Below are 22,837 nucleotides of genomic sequence, written 5' to 3' on the forward strand. Positions count from 1 at the left end.
TAATCTCTCCTCACAGCTATGTATTGCATCAGACACCATGAAGCCTGCTCAAGTTTTGTTTGAGGCAGTTGCTAACACACAGCTCTATTTTACAAGTTCACTTTGTGTTTCAGATAAATGAAGGTGATGCTATGTTGACAGTAACCAGGGGGAAATCTGGGTAAGAGTCATGTAAAAACAATAGCAGGTTACACAGGTGACCTAAGTGTTTTATTATTATTATTATTATTATTATTATTATTATTATTATTCCCATTTCAATGGATTCATAGTGTACTGTAGAATTAGGTTTTTTAAGAGGTACTGGAAAATGTACAGAAACAACTGTTTTAGAGTCTTGGCTATAAGTAGCTTAAATATCACTCGTATCAATACGTAGCTTAAATATCACTTAGTTCGAGTGTTTTTATTCAATAGACCTAATGTACTAAAAATGACATTTTCAGGGTGCAGGTGTATTCCAGTTCAGTCTTTTTTTTCTTGTGTTCCAAAGAAATGAACTATTTTGCCTTTGTTTCCTCTAGTGACTTTGGTTACCTACTTTTCTTTTGTAGTACGTAATGTATACTATAATTCTGTCCTTTTTGAAATTCCACTGCTATCAAGATCATTCTTAAGAAAGGCCCACACACTACACATAACTGACTGAAATGCTATCTTAGATTATTCATTAAAATCAGAAAAATCTCTGCATCTGAAACACTCCTACAAAGTAGGCTTGCTTATATATTGAGACTGGCTAGGCTTTGGGGAAAATAATATATATAGAATCTTAAATTTATTGGTTCATGTCTCACATGTACATTTATTTACTTAATGTGTTCTAACTAGTAAAGTATAACCGTTTTTATTAATCTGCATAAACACCTGCTGTACTTAGCTTCATTCGCCTTATAATGCAGCATTGTTTAAAGTTTTATTGTGTCTGTTTGCATATATTATGGTGCAGCGTGGGAGAACCCTCCTCATTGATCCCATATGAAGCTATTGACCCACACTGGAGGATTGTTTTTAATCTGCATTGTATTTGGGGCTGTCTCTGGCTCTTTTTGACTTGCAGAGATTTTCCCACAGCAGAGCCTCCTCCTCTCATCTCCAAGCTATAGTTTCTTTCTTTTTTAGGAAACTATGGAGAGCATGACTGGAATAGAATGTTTGTTGAGCCTACACAAAAGTGAGGCATTCTGATTCACCACCATGGCCACAGCTTCCCCCTGCTTTTCAGGAGCGCATGACTGCTGTGTTTCCATAGAAATGTGGAGCTAGCAACAAGTGAATGCTCATCGACCACAGGAACAGTGAAATAGCATCACAATCGGAAGCTTAAGCATAAGTAAAATGCAGAAGAAAATGCAGCAAGTTAAAGAGTTTAAATAAATGAGTTAAAGAAGGCTTCAAAAAAAAAAAAACCAGGCACTTCTGATACACAAACTCCACAGCTTGTGTTTTACTTCATTTAGTGTGACATCATCAAATATTGTGTAAATATGATATGAAGGAGCAAAGAATTAAATCAAGTGATCTATTAATCCAGCAAAATGTGCTGTATTTGTAGTGCTAATGAGGCATATTCCGTGTCGCCACTTGGCAGTTAACTAGCATTCATTTAAAGCTAATAAATGAGCTAACACAGGGCTGTTTGCACCTCTCCCTCTCGTGTTTGCATGGCCATAGGAAAACAGGCTCACCTGAGGATATCAGGTGGCCACACCTACTCAACAGGTGTAGCCAAAGATAACTCTGTTTCGCCTTAACAGGTTGTCATGGTGTATTAATGGAACAAACCATTCTGGATTCTAAACAGGGGGTGTTGAATTTTTATTTAGTTAAGTAAAGGCTGACTTCTTTGAAATAGATGTACTGTGCAAGTGTTACCATTTTAAATACTTATAGAAATGTTTTCAACATTAAGTCATAGTCACTGAATTAAACTTTACTAATATTATTTAGAGGAGATTATATGTGCTACTCCCTTAGAGAGTTAGGTAAATGGTTGTGGCCTGCATCTGAGTCACAGCCTGTTGGCAGGTGTGGGCACTAGGCAGTGTTGTGTGTACAACTGAGAGGTTTGTTTCTTGTAGGAAAATAAATAGAAAAACATGACAACATTGCAGCAAGCTCGAGACCTCCGGCCAAGTGGCCTGGCATTGTATCACTAGTCTTTTAAGACCATGGAATTGTCTCCTCACAACTTAGCTGAGGAAAGCTACGAGTATGACACGTCCGAGGTGCTGGATTGTTCAGCTCTGTCTAGGTTTACCAGTTCAAACTATGCTGATGATGAACAGGATGATGAGGAACCATATACTTTGGAAGAAGGTACTGTTTCATTTCTAATGTTGAAAATGACTTTGCCTCAAGCAGACACCTCTTCCTAGCTGAATTTATATCAGTATAGTGTTTAAGCTTCTGGTATTCAAACATGCACTCCAGAGCAGGTTTGGCTTTCTAGGAGTCTCTGTATAATTTACACACTTTTTGTGTCATTGAAATCATATGGTTTGACATGATGTACCATTTGATTTAAATTGAATTCTTTAGACCGCAGTAGGACACTGTGATGACTCTATGTAAGACTAGTTACTCCGTCACACTGGTATCTGCACCACTCCCTCATTGGGTGGAAGTCTGAGATTTAATGGTTATCAGCAATGATTTACAATGATTAAACAAATTGGCACAGCTTTGGATTTTTATCTGATTGACATCCATCTTTAGTTTATGTGGTTCCTGAGAAAGGTTTGCTGGTGCCTGTTTGACTTTACATTTATTGCATTTGGCACATGTGCTTATCCGGTGCGATTTACATTTATCTTATTTATGTAGCTGAGCAATTCAGGGTTGGGGTCATGCATGGGGCCCAGGACTGTCAGCTTAGTACGTGGGGGATTTGAACTCAAGACCTTCCAATCAGTAGTCCAACACTTTAACCACTGAGCTATTACTTAACCCATTTCAGCACATATTGTCAATGAAAGAACCAATTTGTATTCTGATGGTTAATTTCTATTGATTACTTCTAAAATAATAAAGCCTGAATGAATCTGGTCAGTGTCAGAAAGATTGTGAGCTATTTGATGGCTTTTTTGTCCCTATAATGCATGATGTGAGCATTGCATACTGGCAGAAAGTTTTAAAGTGTTTCATGAAGCTCACTTACCATCAAAATTATTGGGAAAACCTGAAAGACATTGTGTTCGTGCAGTTATCGTATCATGTTGCAGCAATTCATTGCACACAGTCATACAGATACAGGTAACTAACTTCAGTTTCTTTCTCATGACATGCGAGAATCAGAATGATTTCTTTAAAAAGGCAATGAAGAACAATAGAAAGTATTTAGTTACTTGTGAATGTGTCAGTCAGAGTATGACAGTAAAGTTTAAGCTTTATGTTACAGATAAAAACATTGTTGGAAGTCGTGGTGTAATGGTTAGAGTTCGAGTTTGGGGGTCTGAGTCTCGGGCCGGCCATGACTTAGGTGCCCTTGAGCAAGGCACCGAACCCCCCAACTGCTCCCCAGGCACCACAGCATAAATGGCAGCCCACTGCTCCGGGTGTGTGTTCATGGTGTGTGTGAGTTCAGGCCATCCTTAAAAATATTTTGGTTTGCAGTAACAGTAAAAAAAAAAAAAAAAAAAAAAGGTAGTTCTATATATTTTTTTTTCAAGTTTCAATGTAAAAAAAAAAAAAAAGTACAATTTTGGTGATGGTATGACTTTAAACAAATTAGCATATCGTGACGTCACTGACTGGGTCGTCAAAAAAAAAGGTCGGTCTTAACGCAAATTTACAACCGGCAAGTCGGTCGGACTTAAAGCAAAAAAAAAAAAATAGAAAATTGGGTCGGTCGGGTTACGGCAAACAAGAATATTTTTAAGGATGGCCTCACTGTGTGTGCACTTTGGATGGGTTAAATGCAGAGAACAAATTCGTATGGGTCACCATACTTAGCCGTTCAGTATGTCACGTCACTTTCACTTTCAGATATGTGTCTGTTATGTGCTATCCAGTTGTATGGACATCAGCTTTGTCCATTGCCATAGATGGCCTGAATGTTTCAGAAGCTCAGATTTACTCTATGTAAGCAAGTAGTATAGCCACATGGCTTTTATTGCATGTAACACTGTAATGCTTAAACACGTTGTAAATGTGTTAATTCTGTAAATGGGTATTTGCTGGTCTGTATTGTGTTTAGCTTCAGCCTCAGAAATGTTATACTTTCGGAGCTTTAAATTACCAACAGGTATCTGTATATTGGGACTGCAATGTAGGGTTGTGTGCGTACTCAATCTCCTTTTATACAACTGAGCTACCTTCTGATTGGTGGTCCAACACCTTAACCATTAGGCTACCGAATCACCCCTATACTAATTAAGTATACTCATATAAAGCTTGTTACTCAATCAATACTCCTTAGTCTACTGTCATTTTCATTTAAAGAACTTTACAGATATGGTAATAGTTTCCATATCATATTTGCATTTTCTCTCTGTTTTCTGTGCAGTTCTGTGTGCTGAAAGAGTGGGCCAGATGACTAAGACGTACAACGACATAGATGCTGTTACACGTTTGCTTGAAGAGGTAAGCTAGTCACTGCTATTCTGCTTTTATTCAGATTTGTGTAGGATGGTGCAAAGCTTTTTCACAGCTATGAATGTTAAAAATAGAGGAGCAGCAGCCATTTTGTGCTCTAGCTCTCACATTACTATTGTTTTAATGATGAGAACTTGTTTTAATGAATATCAGCACAGCTGTGATTTATCTTTAGGTCATCACAAACTGAATCATCTTCAGTACAACAGTGTGGTTGCAAGTGTGGAATCAGAATCAGAATCCGAATTATTAATCAGGTTTATTGGCCAAGTGCGTTCACACACACAAGGAATTTTTGGTTCCAGCTGTTGGTGACTCTCAAAAGTACAGACATAAATAACACTATGCCTTTAGCTTGGACTATACAAGACAAAACAGACAATGTGAGATAATACAGATAATGTGAGACAACATAGACAGTATGAGTATTAAATTGGAATACAGAGTATATTACTGATCAGTCATATACATAAAGTGTGAGAAGTGCATGACAGTGCAAATAACAGTATTGTGCAGTTTTGTGCTTTTGTGCAATATGCAGCAGCAATAGTGTGGAACCTATACGGATGATGTGATGACTGACAGTTCTGATAATGCAGTACTTGTAGATATGAAGCAGGGAATTTAAATATGGTGAGTTGTTAATTAGGGTGATTGCTTGAGGAAAGAAATCAGTTCCTGTGTCTGGCAGTTTTGTTAAAGTTCTGTAGTGCCTGAGAGAAGGGACGTAGGCTGAAAGAGGTTGTGTTCAGTGTGTGAAGGGTCAGCAGTGATTGCTCGTGCCCGGTTTCTGGTTCTTGTATGGTACAATGAATATATATGAATAAGAAAACAATGCTGAGCAATGTTTTGGATGCGATACGGCCAAATTAGTTTTTTTGATTCACACACACGTACGGATCCTGATAACCTGTCAGCTAGCTGGTTAGCAACCTCAAATTGATTTGTACATTCCTGTTAAAGGTGAATCTAACTTCCCTTCTTCCTTTTCATCCTCATCTGATGAGCTTTCAAGTTTTAAGTTAGAACTCATGAAAAATGTATCCTTTGCCACGTTCACTAATGATGTCGCTACCTCTGCTGTAGTACTGGATTCAGTGGGACTGTAGATAGAAATTAAATTTAATTTCAAACAGAGTCATGTCCTAGTGTGGTAATAAATATCAGCCTACGTTGTTTCTATATAAGTGTTTATTTACTCGCTGTCTCACCCAGAAGAGGTTGGGTTCCGTTCCCTCATGAGTTTGGGTTCCGTTCCCTCATCTCAAGGTCTTTCCTCACCACTGTTGCACCAGAATTGTTCTTTAAGGATCTTAAAGCAGGATTAAAAACATCCTGATGCAGATTGTGACATTGTCTGCAATAGGGAAATAAAGCTGAATTAATGGGCTATTGTTTAATCACCCAGGCACCCAGAGCTAAACAAGGAAGTAGCGGTGATGGACAATTTTCCTAGATGGAGCGGAACATTTGCATCTTTCTTTTTCCTGGTTTTCTTCTCCCTTTGATCAAGTAATATATTAAAGACAACCTGTGGGCTGAAGACAGGTCAAGCACGATGTTATATTATTGGATTGAGTAATTAGGGAGAAAAATGATTTACACTGATAAACCATATGAATGTAAAAAATTAACTAACAATTTTAACTGCAGGTTAGCATTCCCTATAGCTGCAATCTGTTTAAAAATATGGTTAAAGGATTAATGTTTAAAAAGTAAGTATGGTCTTGTTGATTTAATACAGCCATGTTTTACTCTTATCTCTCTGCAGAAAGAACGGGATCTGGAGTTAGCAGCACGCATAGGTCAGTCCCTACTGAAGAAAAACAAAACCTTGAGTGAAAGAAATGAGTTTCTGGAAGAGCAAGTAGAGCACATTAGAGAGGAGGTGAGACCCAGTTTTAGCTTTCTGAGCTTACAGCACAAAAATAATTCATCAATCACTTAATAATAATTAATTATCCTTATTCAATTTTACTAAATGAATTACAAAGATCTTTAAAACTCCATATGGAAGTGTTAATAACTGTACCATGGCTATGTCATTACTCACTCTTGGTTTCTAACCTGCATTCTACCTGGCAATATGTTGTAGCTGTTGCCGTGTTGTGTTGTTGCACTGACCTGAAGGCCCTGAATACTTTGCTTTTTGTGCAGGTTTCTCAGCTGCGTCATGATCTTTCTATGAAAGATGAACTGCTCCAGTTCTACACCAGCGCTGCTGAGGAGAGCGAGGGAGAGTCAGTCACTTCTACACCGTGAGTCTTTAAACCGCCACCTTTCTGATTTTTTTTAACCTCTACTTGACACTCATGCTACACTCATCCAGCCTTTCTGCTATTATGACAATAATTATTTTCTTACTGATTGTTTCAACGCTCCTGATTTGATAGTGTTAAATACTTTGCTCTGTTACAGATTATCATTCATGCATCACAAGCTACTTTAGGCTTTGATTTTATAGGAAAGCTGTTGCTAGCTTTAGTGGCTAATAGCATTTATTAACATGTATTTATTTTCATGTCGTTGTATAAGCATTTAGGCAGACATATTTTCTAGCTTCTTTTAACTGCATTTCAGTAGCTGGGTTTCATGTAATATTTCAAACAGTGTTGCCAGTACAGTTTGTTTTACACCATATGTCCTGTGTTCTGTGCGACCAATAACAATTAATCATTGCTTTTGTTAAGCTTTCTGTATGGAGACGTTGTGAACATTTATAGAAGGGTTTGCATCAGGCCGCAGCACATCACCCTGCTGTTGATTAATTTCTTATAGCAACCAAATGTCTTGTATAACTTTATTTCTTTACTCTCTGAAGTTTTTCTCTCAAGTTGATATACTAATCCTACATTCTCTTTTGTTATGATGTTGTCAGGATCCCACGAAATGACTCCTCAGTGTCTGTGCCAAATTACTTCCCTCTGGACTCATTGCAGAAGAAGCTCAAAGACCTGGAGGAAGAGAACATTGTTCTGCGATCTGAGGTGAGAGCCTAATGTAGCAATGCACAGCTCACATTACAAGAAAATTAAATGGTAAGAAAACGTCTACCACAACCTGCCTCTTTATTCATATAGCGCAGCATGCGTTCTCCTACATTACTGAGTGGATCATGTACCATTTGTTTATAACTCAAATAGAATTTTAGACAGCATTTAATTTTTATATCTTTTACTGGCCAAATACTCTTGAATGCACACACATTCACAGACAAAATCTTTTTTTTTCAGAATACAAAATATTTTGGCAATAGAATTTATTTCATCATGATGAGAAGGTGAAACTTTCCATAACATGTTCAAAGGTTGTACTGAGATGATGCCGCTATAGGCTTTGTACGTGTGTTGAAGGTCAAACTGGTGGCACTATTATACTCTCTGGTAACACAAGCTCTCTTTTTCTTAATGTTGACATGTTTGAGTAGGCGTGTCACTTGGAGACAGAGACCATCTCTTATGAGGAGAAGGAACAGCAGCTGGTTAATGACTGTGTGAAAGAGCTCAGTGAGTACACCTGCCTGCACTGTCACTACCATCTACACAATGAGATCTTCTGAATTAGAAACAGCTCCAAATCCTTCTTCTGTATACTTAATATATTAAGACAAAGCTATGGTCATATTTCTTTTTTTTTTCTTTTCTTTCGACCTCACTATTCATATAATGCCGTATCATGCCGTGACAGCATTTTAATTTCCCTCTGAGGCATTAATGAAGGTTCATTTTGTCTTATTTTCTCTTGTCTCTTTGATTACTAGTCAGGGCATCGTTAGTACAGTGTGTTGCTGATGCTCTCAGTCCTGTTAATGTAAGTAGGTCAAAATTGAGGTTACACATCCACAGAACTATTTTCAGTATCTTTTCATAGACCATGATTCAAGTAAAAGTAAACCGTGAGCTGCATTTGATTGGGTTTGTTTTAAATTGTGATTGTATAAATCTAATAGGGAAACCTTTCAATTGATGCAATACTGTAACTCTAAAAACTTCAGGATTTCATGAAGTGATCTGTTTAGAAACTAAATTGATTGGGCTTCCACTTGGCTATGGCACAGAGCTGTCCAACAATTTCCTCAAACTATAGCTAGCCAAGTTTTAGCCATCTTTAGAAAGACTGAACACTTTTTTTTATTTCTTAGATTACAGTATGATGTTTGCAGGCAAACATTTAGGGCTAGTATATAAAAATAGTTCCAGTCCTTTTTGGTAAAAATATTTGTTACATTTTGGCTAAAACCAGATTTTTCAAAGATTTCCCATTTATTTATTTATTTATTTATTTATTTATTTATTTATTTATTTATTTATTTATTTATTTGGCCACAGGAAACTCCAACAGGTTTGCTCATTTTATCACTCCTTTTCCCTTTAAAGCATTACTGTCTTACTGAATCTATCTGTGCAATATCTTTCAGAAATGTGAATTTGTAAGCAAAATATTAAAGCATCAGATATAGATTTTGTGAGGATTTTATCAGCAAAGAAGTTAAATAAAACAAAAGATTTCTTCTTTTCTCATAGGGGATGCTAACATACAGCTATCGTCACTTGCAGAGGAGCTGGCAAAGAAGGCAGAAGATGCCTCCAGGCAGCAGGAAGAGATAACACACTTGCTCTCTCAGATAGTGGATCTCCAGAAAAAGGTTAAATGTGTAAGTACAAACTTTATTGATTGGTTACATTCTGTTTCTCAGTCAGCCTGCATGTGTTTTGAGTTCTGTTTGGGCATCTTACAGGACTATAGATGATGGTGTTTGTGTGTGAATGTGTGTTTTGCAGTATGCAGTAGAAAATGAGGAGCTCACACAGCACCTAGGAGCTGCTAAGGATGCCCAAAGGCAGCTTACTGCTGAGGTAATGTCATCCTAAAACTCGCAGCACTTTAGTCACATAGAATAATCTGCATATTCAAACTTCAGGAGATTTTCAAAGGTGGACAGATAGTCTCAAGAGATCACTTGCCCTCTCTTTCACTGTGTAGCTACGGGAACTGGAGGATAAGTATGCAGAGTGTATGGAGATGCTTCATGAAGCCCAAGAGGAGTTAAAGAACTTCAGGAACAAAACGGTGCCACAAAGCACTCCACGCCGCTTTCACTCACTCGGCTTTTTCCCCATGGTGAGAGAGAAAGTTCCACAATAGGCTGACTGAATACTGAAATGCAAGAGTAGCATAAATTTTCTTCTGCTGACTTTTAAAATGAGCAGAAATCAATGGTTGTCGTTGTGCTCGTAGTACAGCTATGAAGTATTGTATGTCACCAGACTGATGGCTTTTGTCTAAGTCTAGATCAATAATATTTATAGCAATGCTTTTGCATAGATGCCTAGTGAGTTTGCATGTTATTGTGGACCCATGTAAATATGTCTAATTATGCAGAGAGGAAAGTTTGAGGGGTAGATTTTTTTTTTTCTATGTTCTGAGACTATACAGTGCCAAAACTATTCTGGTGCTTGTGGTTAGCCAGCTAAGTGATGTAAATGGCCATTACAGTAGACCCAGAAATATCTATTCCCAGTGGCTAACACTGAATATATGGAACAGGACTCCTTAGCTGCTGAAATCGAAGGGACCATGAGAAAAGAGATTCAGATGTCTGACCCGGAAGTGGAAGATCAGAGGTATCGGTGTCACTATATATAATAATGTGCCCATATCTAATTTCTCTTATTATTATTGGTGTAAGTTCGAAATGTGTACAATGAGTATTTTCAAAATGTGTTTTTAATGTGTGTGTGTACTCACGCAAATTATTTTTTTCAGGTTACACCCGAAGCGAGTCTTCCAAACAGTGCGCAATATCAATCAGGTGGTTCGCCAGCGCTCACTCTGCCCCTCTCCCATGAACATCCCAGGCTCAAATCAGACGTCCTCCTTGAATTCTAGGCGCTCCAGTTGTCTGAGCACACCCAGATCCAGTGTTTATGGGGGAGAAGGAAGTTTCATGGACAACCGCACAAACAGCATGATGCTGGAGACACACTCACCACAGGAGTGGTAAGGATTATTTAATATATATTTTTAATCCTTGTCTCACAGGTTTCTCTGAGAAAATGTAATTTTTTCTTCCTTCTCTCATTTGTTCCTTCAGTTCAGAAGACTCAAACAAGAAGCCTGGTACTCCTGGTACACCTGGTTCTCACGACCTGGAGGCAGCACTACGGCGGCTCTCGCTTCGCCGTGACAACTACCTGAGTGAGCGTCGTTTTTTTGAGGAGGAGAGGGAACGCAAACTGCTGGCACTAGCCGAGGAGAAAAGAGAGCGTTGTGGAGACAGTGATGGAGAAGAAGGGTCACTCACACGTGCAGACAGCATCCTATCTATAGGCACCCTGCATTCGGTCTACTCTGTGTACAGCAGTCGCTCCTACCTGCCAGAGAAGCTGCAGATCGTCAAGCCTTTGGAAGGTGACCAGCACAAAGGCAGGCCTTTGGCCCTGCATCTCTTAGATACTCTCTGGGCTCTAATACACCAGAACTCAGACGACCTCTCTACACAGCACTCTTTCTATTTCAGACACACTCAGCCACGCTGCTGGTTTGAGATTTAGCTACACTCTGTGAAAATGCATACACACAACTTTATATATATATATATATATATAGCACTTTATAGCTTTCATTATGAAATATTAAAATATCTAATATTTGACAGTGTGAATACTTGTTAGTTGATAGGTGTGTGTTAGTATTTAATTCATATTATAATTTCTTATAATATCCAGTAATAAATCATCAGTTCTTAAGAGAGCAGTAGGCCATTCAAGGCTATTTATCAATTTCAGCTCGCTACTCCCACCTGCTGGTAGTACTATCGCTTTTTCCCCTCTTTATGTAAAACAATTTAGGAATCAAGTTGGTAATTGTATATTTAAGTCTAATTGAGTCAAATGAAGCATTGGAGTTTCATTTCACTATGAAGTGAAATGCAGATTATGTAAAAAAAAAAAAAAAGACACACATCTGTGTCACCTGTATAAATAATGTTTTCATTTGATTCATCCACAGTTAGCGTTCAGCATGACTTTGCTCTCTGGTTGTTTTGGTACAGTTGTTTTCTTTCTTTTCCCTTTTCTTCCTGTTTTCTTCTATATTATATATTCCTTCAGTCACATTTCAGTTTGCAGTTTAACCATCGTCTTACCTTGTATTTCAGTATGTTTTTAAATTCAATAAATTCTACCCTTATTTTCTCACATTTCTCCTCTTCTCTCTTTTTTCCCCCCAAGCACTCTGTCTGTTCCTTAACCCTCAGAGCAATGCATGCATGATCAAACCAACTTCATGTTTGACAGCCTGTGGCAATCTTTTTGATTTAGGAAGTAGATTCTTTCTATGTTAAATCTGTTGATGTAAGGTATTGCAATGTCCCTGGGATTCAATGATTTGTTCAAATGTGGGATTTCTGGTCTGAGATTTTTTCATCTCCTATTATATAGCCAGCAGAGGCTGCATACGTCACCCAAAAGCCTTTTTCAAAGACACTGATTAGTGTATTTCCTGAGGTTACAGTCATTAAGGATATTAAAAGTGCAATATCCTTCCGTTTTATGCAGTGTTATGGGATGTTTAGAGAAGGAAATTAGCCTCGCTTTAATCTGACAATTTGTCGCATCCTAATCATGTTAATTGTTTATAACTTTTGACAGTTTTTGGAGACCAGTTTTATTAGTTTGAATTGTTATTGCTCAGACATTTGCAAAACACTTTACCTAATGTGAGCCATTACCTTATAAACTTTCAAGGCTTTTGCTTGCTTCACAACATTCAATCATTTTTTCAAGCACATCTTTCCTATAATCTGTATATGCGGAAATTGTTACTCTCAGTATGTGTATGTTCAGAAGTTCACCCTGAACACTTACACGCTATTAGTGTTCATTTTAACTGCTACCATTCTTAATTAGTATCAACAAATCTGATGATCTGATCACACAGCCATGAAGTACAGTGTTCTGTGTCTGATCCCTGCTTGTCTTACTGTGATTTCTCTCAGGGTCAGCAACTCTGCATGCATGGCAGCAGCTAGCCCAGCCAAACCTTGGTGGCATTCTGGATCCTCGGCCAGGGGTAGTTACCAAGGGCTTCCGCCATCTCCAGCTTGACCTTGAGGAGGTTTATAGGTTCACAGACTTGGAGGAAGATGAGCCAGGAGAGCATCAGAACTCTCATCCCACTCTCTCCACCTCAGGCCTGGGCTCACTGCCCTGTTCACCGAGCTCCAACCTCCATCCTCACGGGGAACAGCACAGAGGAGGGAGACGAGGGGAAGAGCCAGAGCTTCAGGAGATGGGTAGAGATACACAGGATGAAGAGGAGGAAATGGCATCTGGTGAGGGAGTATCTTAATGTTGACCTTAGGGTTAACTACAAACTCCACCCACTGCCCACACCCAGAAAATCCCAGTGGAATGTAGAAGCATGCTGGGGACATTTGCCTGTTTGTCACGTGTCTCATGTCTGTGATCCTTCTCCTGCTACACAGAGTACAGTGAGCTCACAACTACCTCATCCCTGCCTGCAGTGTGCTGTCACAGTGGTTTTGAGTATAGTGATTTTTTTTTTGTTGTTACATATATACCTTGTGTTTGTCGTCTTTATTTTCTCTTTGTGCTGTGAAATGAGAATGGGGTCTGCGAAAGAAATTTAGACAAACATATTCTAAGCCACCTTCATTTTGAGGATTAATTATGTTTACAGTCTTGTGTATTGATTTGCTACATATTATAACTTAATGATTGTAGTGTGAGAGATGTTGCTGCAGATGCTTATTAGAGTTTATTATACATGTTCTGCTGCTGCTACCACGGGCTTCATTCTCATTTCCTGCACACGGCCAATTAATTTACCTAATCTACTCAAGTTCCTTTTTCTCTTCTGCTTCACTTTGAGTTTTAGTGAGTGTGAATGTGACCAACCAGCTACACACACATCTTGCCTCAGCAATTTGTACCTGCTTCACAGCAATCCTTTTCCAGTGATCTAGATACTCATAGCTCCTTTGCTCTTTCCTAGAACTAAAGGGGCACACACACATGTTTAAAGATTGAAGTCATTGTGAGTGTGTGTATGCAGCCAGATACACATACTCACACACACCCCTAAGTGAATCTTAGAACATGGCTAACATCCAGGAAAATGTCATCAAATAAAATGTGCAAGTGTCAAGTGTCAATGTTCTATTAAAAACTGAGTGCACTCTGATCATACGCACATGCCTGAGAGCGAGCTGCAATATTTCTCAGAGGCCAGTGGGTCACAGTCATGCTCATACACACACACAGGTCAGGCCACAGCAGTACTTCTATACGTGTGCACACACTTTAGTGTTGCATATTCACTTTCTGTCTTGCAAGCATACGTGCATGCTTCTTTTTTCTTTGGACATATTATTGCTCCAGTTTTTATCTGTATGTGATGAACTGAAAATGATACCTGATGACCCTGCTTCTTGCCTATCCTTTTTGTCCTATTGTGTAAAATCTATTTAAAACTGTATCAGAATAACTCTAACATAAGTCTGAACTAATTACAAAAAAGGTTTCACTGCATGTATCTGCGCAAATCTGTTTAACCTCAACTCCCTAATAGCAGCGATTATTAGAGGAGGTTGTGCATGTTTAAGTTTTTCGATTTCTGATGCAGTTTTAAATCGAATTCTGTTCTAGTTCTGTCTGTATGGCTGTGTTTATAGATGTATACTAATGCTTTACTCTTGCTGTTCCCAGTGCATTTTCCTGGTAAATGTATGTCTCACACGAACTCAACCTATACTTTCACTACCTGCCGGATTCTCCACCCCTCTGATGAGCTGACCAGGGTCACTCCCAGGTGAGCACTGCATTACATTTTTTTCACCACTAGAGGGTGCTTAAGACTCAGTAGACCTTTTCAGTCATACCTACCAGTTGGTGGTTTTCATTTAGCTGATTTTAAACCAAGAGCAGGAATAATCTTCAGGCATTATGTCTGAGTCTTGTTCACACCTTTCCTAAGAATCTTCCAGACTAAACTAAATACAATTTTTCAGCAACTGTCTAAGCAGGGAATATTTTTTTCAGTTTTTGTATGCACAGTTTTTGACAGAAACTATTTGTCTGTCACTTTATATATTTTAAAACTTTATATATTATAAAAAATGTACTATACATTAATGGTGTTGTAATAATGCACACACTAACAGTGAGGGGTTTTAAGTGTTTAGCGTGATCATTTCCCTCGAGGTGTCTCATAGCGGCCACACGGTATATACGATTGACTCTCCACAGGTCATGTGAGGCTGAGGATGAGGAGGAAGGGGAAGCAGCACTTTACCATGTTGTTTTGGGGCCAGGCTTAGAGCAGGTTCTCTGAGCCACACCCACTCAGTGTGAGAGGTGCCATGTCTCATGGTGCCAGCATGTTGGGCCACAGACATGATGTTAATATGTCTTTCTAACCAAACTTATCCAGTGTAACTTTTTATAGAGGAGGTGCCTCTAACTTCTCATTTAACATTAAGTGGCAGTGTGAAGGTTATTTGTAGTTAAAACTACTTTTCCAGCTCAGTGTTGTTGTATAGTGTGGTGACTGTGTTTGTTTTAAAGACTAAAGTTTTAAAGCATTGTTTTAAAGACTACAGGACATTGAGGAGTGATGCATGACATCTGTGTGCAAGTGTTTACTGCCTGCCTGTTTCTGCATGAAGAGAACAAATTTTGTCCACATTACAGTGCAGCCTCTCTTGAATAGAAACTGAGGTCTATATCTAAGGTCATATTTTCTTTTTCTTTTTTGTTTTAGTGTGATGGCAGCAGGTCCCTCTCTGGTATCCTGTGTGAAGAGCATACATAGTGTGCACTCTACTCCAGCCTCTACCCCCTGCACGCCACGTCGTCTCAGCCTGGTTGAGAGCTTTACTAATCTGCGGGAACACACTAAGACCACCAGCACTTCTCTGGGCCTGGTGCGGCTCCTACAGGATCGTGGGATTTCTGCAGCTGTCTACAACCCTCACAGCTGGGACAGGGCTGAAAAAACACCTGACACATCACAATCTGTTTCAAGAACATTCCCCACTGGCTCAGACACCATGCCCTCGAATCCCCCAAACTCCCCCAGCCAATCCAAACCCAACAGCCCTGTGCTGCCTGCAGACTTCAGCCCCTCTGACCCACCTTACGAGAACTTCCTTGCTTCGCGGCCCGCCAGTTCCATACTGAAAGAGATGCGTGGAGCAGAGGCCAAGCTGTGCACGGAATCTGAGTGCCAGACAGAGATGAGCATACACAATCTGCGGCTTGTGGATAAGGTGAAGCGCTTCAGCCTCGGTCCTAGAGCTGTAACTCCGGGTCCTGGGCTTGGTTTAGCCACGCCTTCTTATGGAACCCAACCTGGGCTGCCCAGCCCCATAGCAGGACTGACTGGTATAAGGAGAAACCGAAGTTACCCGGTTATGGTAGGGGCCAGTATGGCAATGAAGGGATTGGGACCAACTAGTGAAGACTTGCTCCTGCCTCCCAGACCTCCTACACAGTCTAGCCTCCATGAGGAGTGAGTGTCACCTCTCTGTCAGTCATTCTCTGTATATACATTAGTGAAATACATTATTCTCATGACAGAGCATCTGTGCCTGCCTGTAAAAGAAATTTGTATAGATTATTTTGTATAGCAGCTGTAACTGTAATACCATTTTATTATTATTTTTTTTCACACATACAGTGCAATTTAGTCAGAGAGACCACAGTATGACTTTGACTCTTTAATCCCCTACTGTATAAACTGTGGAATAATTTAATTGCACTTATGCATTACAAGAAAATGTAGCATAAGGCCTGTTTGTAAGCACTTTTTAATTTTGAATTTTTGGCATAACTGTGCTGAAAGACCATAACCCTGTTATCTTGATTGACTGATGTGGTCTTCCCAAGCTCAAAGTACCTCTGGCTTGCTTTTTGTGTTGACAGCTGAAACACTAAAACATCCTTATGCTGATCCCAGACAAGACAGTACAGAACTGATGTCCATTTTGTGTGTGTTTAAATAAATGTAATTAATGAACTAGGCATAAAATAATCAAAAGCAGAATATTTCAGCCTTCTGGATAATAATGGTGTCCAGCTGTTCTGATCAAAACAGTGTAACACTGCAGATGCTTCAGAAGCCTCTGGCCAGTATTCTGTTCTGTTTAAAAGCCGTAAAGTGTGTGTATTTTAGTGAGAGGTCATTTCTCTCCAAAGACTGAACTGTAAGCTTTAATTGCATTGTGTGATTTTGTCCTTTGATAGCAATATCATAGTGCCTGATGTCAGTAATTTATTATTGAACCTTATTTTGAGTGACTTTCATTCTGAAGTCTTTGCCTCAGTATACGTTGGTGTTAACACTGTAATAAGGTGATTGTGTTCCCCTAACAGAAGGGTGGCGCTTAATTCTGCAATGCAGTTTTGAATATAATATATGAAGGATGTTTCATTTATCCAAAATGTCTTACAAGCACATACAGCCATCTTTTTTCCTCCTCCTTTTTTTTTTTTTTTTTTTTTTTGGAAAATCACGTTGCTACAAAGGTTTTTCCGTTAAAGAGGTGTATGCAGTTAACCTTGACTTGAATGTATTGCAGAATCGGAAAGGTGTCCTATGTTCATTACAGTTATGGGTTTTATTTCCTCAGACTGCATAAAGGGAAATTTTGCCACTTGTACACTGTAAATTGTAAAGATAGAAATATGTTTTTATACAAAATGCCATAAATTACTGAATAAATGAAGGAAAGTGTCAGTGTCAAAAAAAACCTGATTTGTTTTCAGGAATGCAGAGGTCATCAACAATAAAGATATTCATACAATTGTCCTTTTTTTTTTTTTCCCCAATCACTTTTTTCAGTTAAATGTTAAAATATGTATCACACTACACAATCATTTTATTGGCTGTTAAATGTTTTCACAGTCACACAGGACTCTCAAATGAATCGTTTGTTCCATCAGTGCGCTTTAGCTTTCATTTGGATACGAGTTTTAATTTATATCTCGCACCAGAAACTGACCTAAATCAGAGGCATTACATCAGCCTGTGCCACTGGATGTTCGGTTCCTCTAGGAATAAAATAAGATCGATGTGATATTCACTCTGGAGTGCAGCTCTGACTATCTAGTGATTATTTTATGAATTAATACAGGAACAAAAGTTAATAAATGAGTCAAAATTATACCAGTCATTGCATCAGTAATTTCTACTAAGTACCCATCCCTCTTCATAGCTTTCATTCATCCTCCTTTTTGTGTTCAGTGACTGGAGGCTTATGATCTGATGGCATCAGAGTGATAAACACTTAATGCTTATGAGTAGCAGCTACTTATATATTCACAGTATAGTGTTTCGTACAGTGAAAAGCGTTTATTCATAAGGAGATTGAATTACATGTACATAAATGGTTTGTTTATTCTCATATCGTAAGCCTGTATGTTTCAATACATGGATAAAAACCATGACGTTTCATTTGAAGAACACCCTATAGATAACCTGCTTTTTATATTGCTTTTATAAATCAGATTTCATTTATGATCAGGATGGGTGGAAAATACTTGAGTTATTGCATTTTATAAGTATTTTTCAAACATTTTACTTAAAGTATTGACTTGAATATTTGTAATATTTGTGAATGTTATTTTCTGTTTTTACATATTTTCATTTTGACCTTTGAAGTTTATGTATTAAGCTTTTACCAGTGATTCATTCAGGAAAATATGTTTGCCTCCCACAGAAAAACGAAATATCAGCCTTTAACTCAAAAGATGCATGTTTAGGTAAGTCAGCTTTAAGTAAGTACATTTGCTAACTAGGTTTAGTTTTTATTAATGCCTCCTCAGCATTTATTAAACAATAGCTAATCAATGAACCAAATATGAATCAGCAGAATATGTATGTATTTATGTATGTCTGTATTTTAATTATTGTTTGATTAATTGAATGACAGACAGATTGTTTAAAAGACTCATTAATAATAGTTAGTACATTTTACATTTTTTCCCTGTACTTTTTCCACCCCTGCTAATAATTTAGCAATTAAAATGTAATAACCTCTATTCACTCACCTAAGCTTTTTTGGATCCAAAAGGTTCAGTGACAAAAAGGTAAAGGGATAGCTAGGGATTTGATTTCGGTTTGTTTTGATGGCTTAATGAGATCCCCAAGGAATTCACTGCCATGTAAAGCCTTATTTATCTCCGTCAAACTGTTACACTGCATGACTCTGTTCTTCAGCATGTAGATATGCTTGGGGTTGTTTCTACAGCATCTTAGATAGATACTCAGTCCATAGTCATATGCGTGTCTTAGGGTGAGTACAAGCAAAGGCAGTGTTTGAATTGCACTGGAACATCTAAGTGCCCTGGCCTTTTCATGTCAGGATAAGTGTGTGTGCATGCATGTGTTTGCGCATGTGTGGGTGTACATGTGCTTGTCTGGGTTTATTGGTTCACTTTTTATTGTCTTAACAGAATGAAACCCCTCTCATTGAGGCACACCTGTGGCATAATGGTGCCTTTTGTTCTCTATAAACTATTGCTCTCTCTCTCTCATTTGCCATCCTGCAATTCATCCATTATGTGCTAACTCAAGTGGTGTGCATAATAGACTGCATGAGGCTACGTCCCAGTCTGTCTGTTTCCGGGATTGTGCAAGCAAATGCAAGCCTTTTATTGCTCATGCAGTGAGCTTTCCCTAAAGGCTGCCTAGAGAGAGGTTGTCAAAAGCCCCATACAATCATACTGCCATTTTGAATAATCAATAAGAGAGTGTGTTTATGTGGCCATTAACTGTAAGCTCTCGCCCCTAAGCACTAAAAAATGCTGCTCCATTGCAATGTGGATAGGTGGAGTTTAAACTGTCACTTCAGTAATATTTTATATGCCATTCCATAGTGGTTTGGTTCAAATCTTGTAAATAACATCGGAATTGAAGAAGTGTCCAGTATCTGAGTCTTTATCGCAACCTTCTCTAGAGCTGTCAAAGCTTCTGCTCTAGCAAACATGATAACAGAGTCTAATCTAATCAGTTATTCCATGGCATCACATTTGCTTTTGAATAAATATGTGATATGAAATTTATTAAAGATGAGTGTAAAGGTAACATCCAAACTTCTGAACACCAGAGAAAATACAGCTGGGTGAATGAGTTAAGACAATGATTTATTTTCAAACATCTAACATATTTCTAATGCAAGAACAAAATGAAATACGCAAGTAAGTAAATAAAACAGAAAGCATTACCTGTCATGTTCCCTCAAAAATGTAAGTGCATGTAAAATCCGTATGAGTTACACATACATATTCATATATTGATTGCATCATCTTCGTTATACAAATTTACAACAGAAATAAGATGTAAAAGGGGCACTCCAACAATTCCATGACTGGCTGGGAAAAGGCTTAAAATGGATCTCTCTGTACACATGGTTGGTTGTTTGATTGGTTCCTTAAAAATGGTGAATGGGTGTTTGGATATTACGAAGAGTATTCATACTCCTCAGCACTCCGGCGGCCAAAATCCATCCAGCCCAGGTAGTCTCTGTCCTTTATTCTGTGGTTGGACCTGCTGTTGAGGGACGGGCTCCTGCGATATGAATCTGCAAGGAGATGGTGGGGCAATCCTCTGGTTACCATTTGCAATAAAAAGCAATGTATAACATGCTATAAAATGGCAAAACAACATCTAAATATGGTTCATGTAGAACAATGCTAAAACAACAAGGTCATATGAGAATCTGTATGGTGCTACCTGATGCTCTGTTGATATTTATTTAATACTTAAAACATGGCTATCATCAGAAAATGAGTGATGAGTGTAGAAGATGACACTACCTTTTCTGGAAATGAGTTTAGCCAGCAGTACATTCAGCCTGCGCACAGCATCCTCCTCCACATTCTCTTCTTGTGTTTTAGACAGTAAGTTGAGCTGGCCACTGGGGAGCACTGCACGGGTGTGGCGTGTGTGTACGTCTACAGTCCCTCCATCTGACTGCCCTTCTTGCACTACATGTGCGGGGTGGGAGAAGCAGCCGCTGCTGGAGAGAGTCACCAGCAGCACTAACACAGAGAATCCAGTGTTCATGCCTAAAGCACATATTCAGAGAAAATGTCATTTTACAGGTAATTTTAATAGAAATGTAATAAAATATTTCCCCTAAGCATTACAGCACCAAATAAAGCTTACAGTAATTGCATAATATTAACACCAACTTGACTCGTTCATATGACATGAGCTGCTAAAATATTACCTCATAACTGTAACAATTTGATTTAGTCAATACAGACTAATAGGCAAATTATTTTCTGAAATGTCTGTGCATGAAATATTAATTATGTGGATTGACAGCTCTTAATATACACGCTGCATGAGAACCCAGGGCAATGTCCCTAAAGCCTATTTTTCTTTTCATAATCCCAATAGGTATACATTGATTATTATTATTATTATTATTATTATTATTATTATTATTATTATTATTATTATTATTATTATTATTGTTGTTGTTGTTGTTGTTGTTGTTATTGTTGTTGTTTTACATATTATATTACACAGATAAATCATGAGATTCTGCGTTATAAAATTAAATAGTTTTTGCATTGTATTTGCATAGTGAAATACAGAGTTTAAAAGAAAGACAAAGAGAAAAATATTCCATTAATCCAAGTGCTTTTTCAAAAGAGTTGAACAGCATCAGCTTGGGATCTGAGCCATTCTATAATACAGGTTGTAATAATTATACAAAATACAGGAAATTAGATCATAAGAATGAATATTCCCACTGTAGTCCAATCAAATGTCATGTCAAATTGAACTAGAAAGAAAAATGAAAAATGATTTTTTATCATCATATTGGCAAGAACTAAAAAAACCCTTCAAATAAAAAAAATGGAATAGATGTTGTTTCAACTTAATTCAACACAGTATTTTAAAGATTAAGACAGAAAAAGAAATACCTTGCACTGAGACAGAGACTGTGCAGCAGAGAAGATCAGCAGGCGACACAGGAGATGGAGTGAGAAGAAGATGTGCTGTGCTGAACCAATATGAATGAGAAAAACTTCAGCACACTGTGAAACAGCGGCCCTTATATATCCTTCTGCAGGGGGCTGGCTTTGTGTGGCCTCGCACAGCACCAGCCGCACTACTGCCTAGTGTCTGTGTGTGTCTGTGTGTGTCTGTGTGTGTGTCTGTTTGTGTGTGTGTGTGTGTGTGTGTGTGTGTGTGTGTGTGTGTGTGTGTGTGTGTGTGTGTGTGTGTGTGTGTGTGTCTACACGTATATGTGCATGTGTGTGCATTTGCGCAAGCCTGACGCAGAATGGAGTACTTTATTTTTACAGGATACACACTATGACATTGTCACTCACAGGAGTGTGTTTCTCTAGCACACACACACACACACACACACACACACACGCACATGCACACACGCACATGCACACTTCATTTATTCACCTCTATCATAGCTGACTCTACAGCCATTCCAATGCTATAAATGTCAACTAAAATATGACACAACTTTAGAGGACAATTTTACAACCACTGCAATATTTTTATACAGACAATAATAGTATTTCTACACTAACAATGTATATTTGAACAAAAATAATTTTTGTTTACATTTACAGTAAAACCAGTAAAGGATAAAAAATTGGTGGCATAAACATTTTAATCATTTTCAACATAATGACATCTAATAATTAGTATAAAATACTGTGCAACTGGATAACAAACTTAAAAAGCCAATCAATAATAAGGTTCAGGAGCAGTTATAGTATACATTGGGGTAACTAAGATAAGAGGTGGCCTGAAATATCACTCCAGACCTAATATGTTTGGTTTTTTTAAAATATCTTATTCAGTTATAAATGCACGTAAATCCATTGTCAATTGTTGATAAAAGAGGCTGTAATTACATTTTAAATGTATAAAGAGTATGCAACTTATACAGTACTTCAAAGATACAGTATGATAGAAATGATCTGATAGAAACACATATTTGTTGTTGCTAATGCAGTGTTTCACTATGTTTCCCCTTAGACTTACAGTTATAGCTTCACAAAAGGTACAACAAAGACATGAAGCCACAAAATAATAACAAATATGATAACCAGTGCTATATGAGGAAAGGTATATGGAATAAATTTACATATAATTATCATATGAGAATTAATTCTGCCTTTAGTTTAGCTAGCTAACTGCTTCATTGGGTTTTTTATTTATACAGTGTCTT

At 38.1% G+C, this 22,837-nt stretch overlaps 2 protein-coding genes across 13 annotated transcripts in view; one reads left to right on the top strand and one right to left on the bottom strand.

Annotated features, from left to right (window-relative positions):
• Positions 1 to 20,809, top strand: part of trak1a (trafficking protein, kinesin binding 1a) — a 40,736-nt gene extending 19,927 nt beyond the window's left edge. For 3 of the 12 annotated variants that reach the window (XM_027149114.2, XM_047811034.1, XM_047811031.1), the window contains 17 exons: positions 4,508 to 4,584; positions 6,368 to 6,484; positions 6,754 to 6,854; positions 7,475 to 7,583; positions 8,024 to 8,102; positions 9,120 to 9,250; positions 9,378 to 9,452; positions 9,580 to 9,717; positions 10,144 to 10,220; positions 10,363 to 10,596; positions 10,691 to 11,007; positions 12,596 to 12,931; positions 13,085 to 13,090; positions 14,328 to 14,430; positions 15,382 to 16,131; positions 18,341 to 18,383; positions 20,520 to 20,809. In XM_027149114.2, coding sequence (XP_027004915.2) covers positions 4,534 to 4,584; positions 6,368 to 6,484; positions 6,754 to 6,854; positions 7,475 to 7,583; positions 8,024 to 8,102; positions 9,120 to 9,250; positions 9,378 to 9,452; positions 9,580 to 9,717; positions 10,144 to 10,220; positions 10,363 to 10,596; positions 10,691 to 11,007; positions 12,596 to 12,931; positions 13,085 to 13,090; positions 14,328 to 14,430; positions 15,382 to 16,131; positions 18,341 to 18,383 — 2,667 coding nt within the window. In that variant the 5' untranslated portion in view covers positions 4,508 to 4,533 and the 3' untranslated portion in view covers positions 20,520 to 20,809. Of the gene's footprint in view, positions 1 to 113; positions 161 to 2,021; positions 2,320 to 4,507; positions 4,585 to 6,367; positions 6,485 to 6,753; positions 6,855 to 7,474; positions 7,584 to 8,023; positions 8,103 to 9,119; positions 9,251 to 9,377; positions 9,453 to 9,579; positions 9,718 to 10,143; positions 10,221 to 10,362; positions 10,597 to 10,690; positions 11,008 to 12,595; positions 12,932 to 13,084; positions 13,146 to 14,327; positions 14,431 to 14,867; positions 14,969 to 15,381; positions 17,431 to 18,340; positions 18,384 to 20,519 lie in introns of those variants that run through there. The other 9 variants (XM_027149116.2, XM_027149111.2, XM_047811032.1 and 6 more) reach the window with 9 other exon arrangements.
• Positions 19,746 to 21,712, bottom strand: ccka (cholecystokinin a). Its single transcript, XM_027149118.2, has 3 exons — positions 21,561 to 21,712; positions 20,439 to 20,690; positions 19,746 to 20,203 (listed from the first exon to the last, which is right to left on the bottom strand). The coding sequence occupies exons 2-3, from the start codon at positions 20,686 to 20,688 to the stop codon at positions 20,082 to 20,084; spliced, it is 372 nt and encodes a 123-aa protein (XP_027004919.1). The 5' UTR covers positions 20,689 to 20,690; positions 21,561 to 21,712; the 3' UTR covers positions 19,746 to 20,081.
• Positions 21,713 to 22,837: the final 1,125 nt, after the last annotated feature.

The sequence above is a fragment of the Tachysurus fulvidraco genome, chromosome 3 (assembly GCF_022655615.1).
Source record: "Tachysurus fulvidraco isolate hzauxx_2018 chromosome 3, HZAU_PFXX_2.0, whole genome shotgun sequence".
NCBI lineage: Eukaryota > Metazoa > Chordata > Actinopteri > Siluriformes > Bagridae > Tachysurus > Tachysurus fulvidraco.